The sequence below is a fragment of the Chinchilla lanigera genome, unplaced genomic scaffold, assembly GCF_000276665.1.
Source record: "Chinchilla lanigera isolate Chin_1 unplaced genomic scaffold, ChiLan1.0 scaffold00057, whole genome shotgun sequence".
Classification (NCBI taxonomy): domain Eukaryota; kingdom Metazoa; phylum Chordata; class Mammalia; order Rodentia; family Chinchillidae; genus Chinchilla; species Chinchilla lanigera.
The window spans coordinates 3,652,111-3,654,407 of record NW_004955458.1 but is presented as its reverse complement, the minus strand read 5'-3'; the positions used below and the strand labels follow the sequence as shown (position 1 = coordinate 3,654,407).

At 52.5% G+C, this 2,297-nt stretch overlaps 1 protein-coding gene across 1 annotated transcript in view; it reads left to right on the top strand.

The window, feature by feature from the left end:
- Nucleotides 1–1,306: 1,306 nt before the first annotated feature.
- The window catches only part of LOC106149941, a 3,352-nt gene continuing 2,361 nt past the window's right edge, over nt 1,307–2,297 (top strand). The window contains exon 1 of the mRNA XM_013520803.1: nt 1,307–1,957. Within this exon, the coding sequence (XP_013376257.1) occupies nt 1,307–1,957 (651 nt within the window). The remainder of the gene's footprint in view (nt 1,958–2,297) is intronic.

Below are 2,297 nucleotides of genomic sequence, written 5' to 3'. Positions count from 1 at the left end.
GCTCACTGTGTAGCCCAGGCTGGTTTTGAACTCATAGCAACCCTGCCTCACCTCACAATGCTGGAATTGCAGGCATGAGTCACCGTGCCCCAGTTTGGAAAATATCTTTGAACAGCCCTCTGCCTTTTTTTTTTTTTGAGGCAGGTTCTCACTATGTAGCCCAGGCGAGCTTCAAACTCATGGTGATCCTCTTGTCTCAGCTGGGAGTACAGAAGCGCACCACCGTACCTGGTGTGTTTGCAGTTCTTATTAAACAACTAGAGTAAAAATACATAAAACAGCTGGGCATGGTGCTGTACACCTGTAATCCCAGCGTTGAGGAGGCTGAGGCAGGAGGATCATTGCAAGTTCAAGGTTAGCCTGAACTGCATAGTGAGACCCTGTCTCAAAAAGACAAAAAAAAGACCAAAACCAAAAACAAACAAACAAAAATAAAATAAACAAAAGAAAAATATTGGGGGCTGGGGATTTAGCTTAGTGGCACAGTGCCTGCCTGGCAAGCGCAAGTTCGTGGGTTCAATTTCTGGTACCGGAAGAAAAACAAAAACAAAAACAAAAACAAAAACAAAAAAATTTTTTTTTGGTACCAGGAATTGAACTCAGGACCTTGCACTTGCCAGGCAGGCACTGTGCCGCTGAGCTAAATCCCCAGCCTCAAATGATATCTTTATATGATACACAAGTATATGTTACAAAAATTCCATCAGGCACAGGAGCCCCAGGTTTTAGGCCTTGGTGTTAGGCCAGAAAAAAATAGAAGTATGGCAAAGTTTTTACTTTAGCAACTAAAATGTCATTTGCCATGAAGGAGGATGTAATAGAAATTGTCTTTAATAAACCATAATTGAGTTTTCCTCCCTTTTTTTCATTAGATGCTACGCTTATGTCCGAACACGGATGTGAAGAGGACACGGCTCCCCTGTGGTGAGTGATGTGCAGACTGGAAGCCGCAGGGGTCCCTGGAGCTCAGTCCATCGTTAGCTCCATCCTGAGCAAGGGAAGAGGCCACCTTTCTCCTATCTGAGCAAGTCCTTTCTTTGTTTCTTTTCTTTCTTTTTTTTGTCTTTTTGAGACAGGGTCTCCCTCTGCAGTTCAGGCTGGCCTTGAGCTCCCTTTATAGCCCAGGCTGTTCTCAAACTCACAAAGATCCTCCTGCCTCAGCCTCCCACCTGCTGGGATTACAGGCATGCGCCACCATGCCTGGCTCAAAAGAATACTTTTGAATACACAGGAAAATATAGTAGAGCACGAATTACAAGATTCCCCTTCTCCAGTTCGAGCTTCCTGTGTTCCGGGACACCACAGGATGTGCTTCTGCCCTAGCAGAGGAGCTCTTCGACTTGCAGCAGTTGGTGCCCCCCGGTGGGTGCCAGTGTGTTCTGAACACCGGCTCCGGCGCAGCATTCTTGCTCCATGCCCAATTTCTCCCTACTTCAAGCCCTCTGGCTGCAAAGAATTTGGAAGCAGACATTCTGGGGAAAGTGGCTGTGACTGCAGCTCAACTTCGGCAGCTCGGATTGTCCGAGTCCAGCCCCGAGCTGCTGCTGTTGCTGCCGCGTTGTGGTGCTGCCGGCGTCTGTTCTCACGAGGTTTGCCGCTGAGCTGCGACCGCCGCCGTGGCCGGATCCCCTGTGCGGACAGTGAGAGTGTCTTGTGGGACGTGCCCGCCACAGCCTGCGCAGCCACTGGGGTGTGCTGGAAGGATTTGCGAGGCTGTGCACTCCCTCTTTCCGGGAGTTTTCCGCTACAGATAAGGCACCACCGTCTTCCTGTGGTCTCCACCTTTACAGCCGCCAGGGCTGTGGGCGAGAAGCTGACGTCAGCCTTGCTGTGGCCCTCCTGGGGGACGCCAATGCAGGTAACGCTCGGCTGCTGCGCGTCCGCGGGGCTGGGCAGAGTACACAAGATGGACCGTTTCTCCTCTGGGGCACCGTGCAGACGGACACTGTCTACGGTGGTAAGTCTCGCCTCAGGCTCAGCTCTGTGCCGGCCCTGCGACACGGAGCCCCCTGGCTGCCCCGAGATGGCATAGAACATGCTGACAGGCATGATCACTTGGCGCTCCTTCACGGGCTGAAGGGCACTAGCCCTTGGCCAGTCGCCTCTCCTGGGGGACGTCTGAACCCAAATAACTCACCAGCCCCTGCGGTCTGCTGCATCCGCTGCTCCCTTCCACTGGTGCATTGTGCCACGCAGGCCTCTGGGGCAGCAGTCGTCACCGTGAGTGTGCAGCTTCGAGCTGCCCCTGCCACAGTGAGAGCCCGCTCAGCGGGAAAGTGCTGCTCAACACCTCCTTT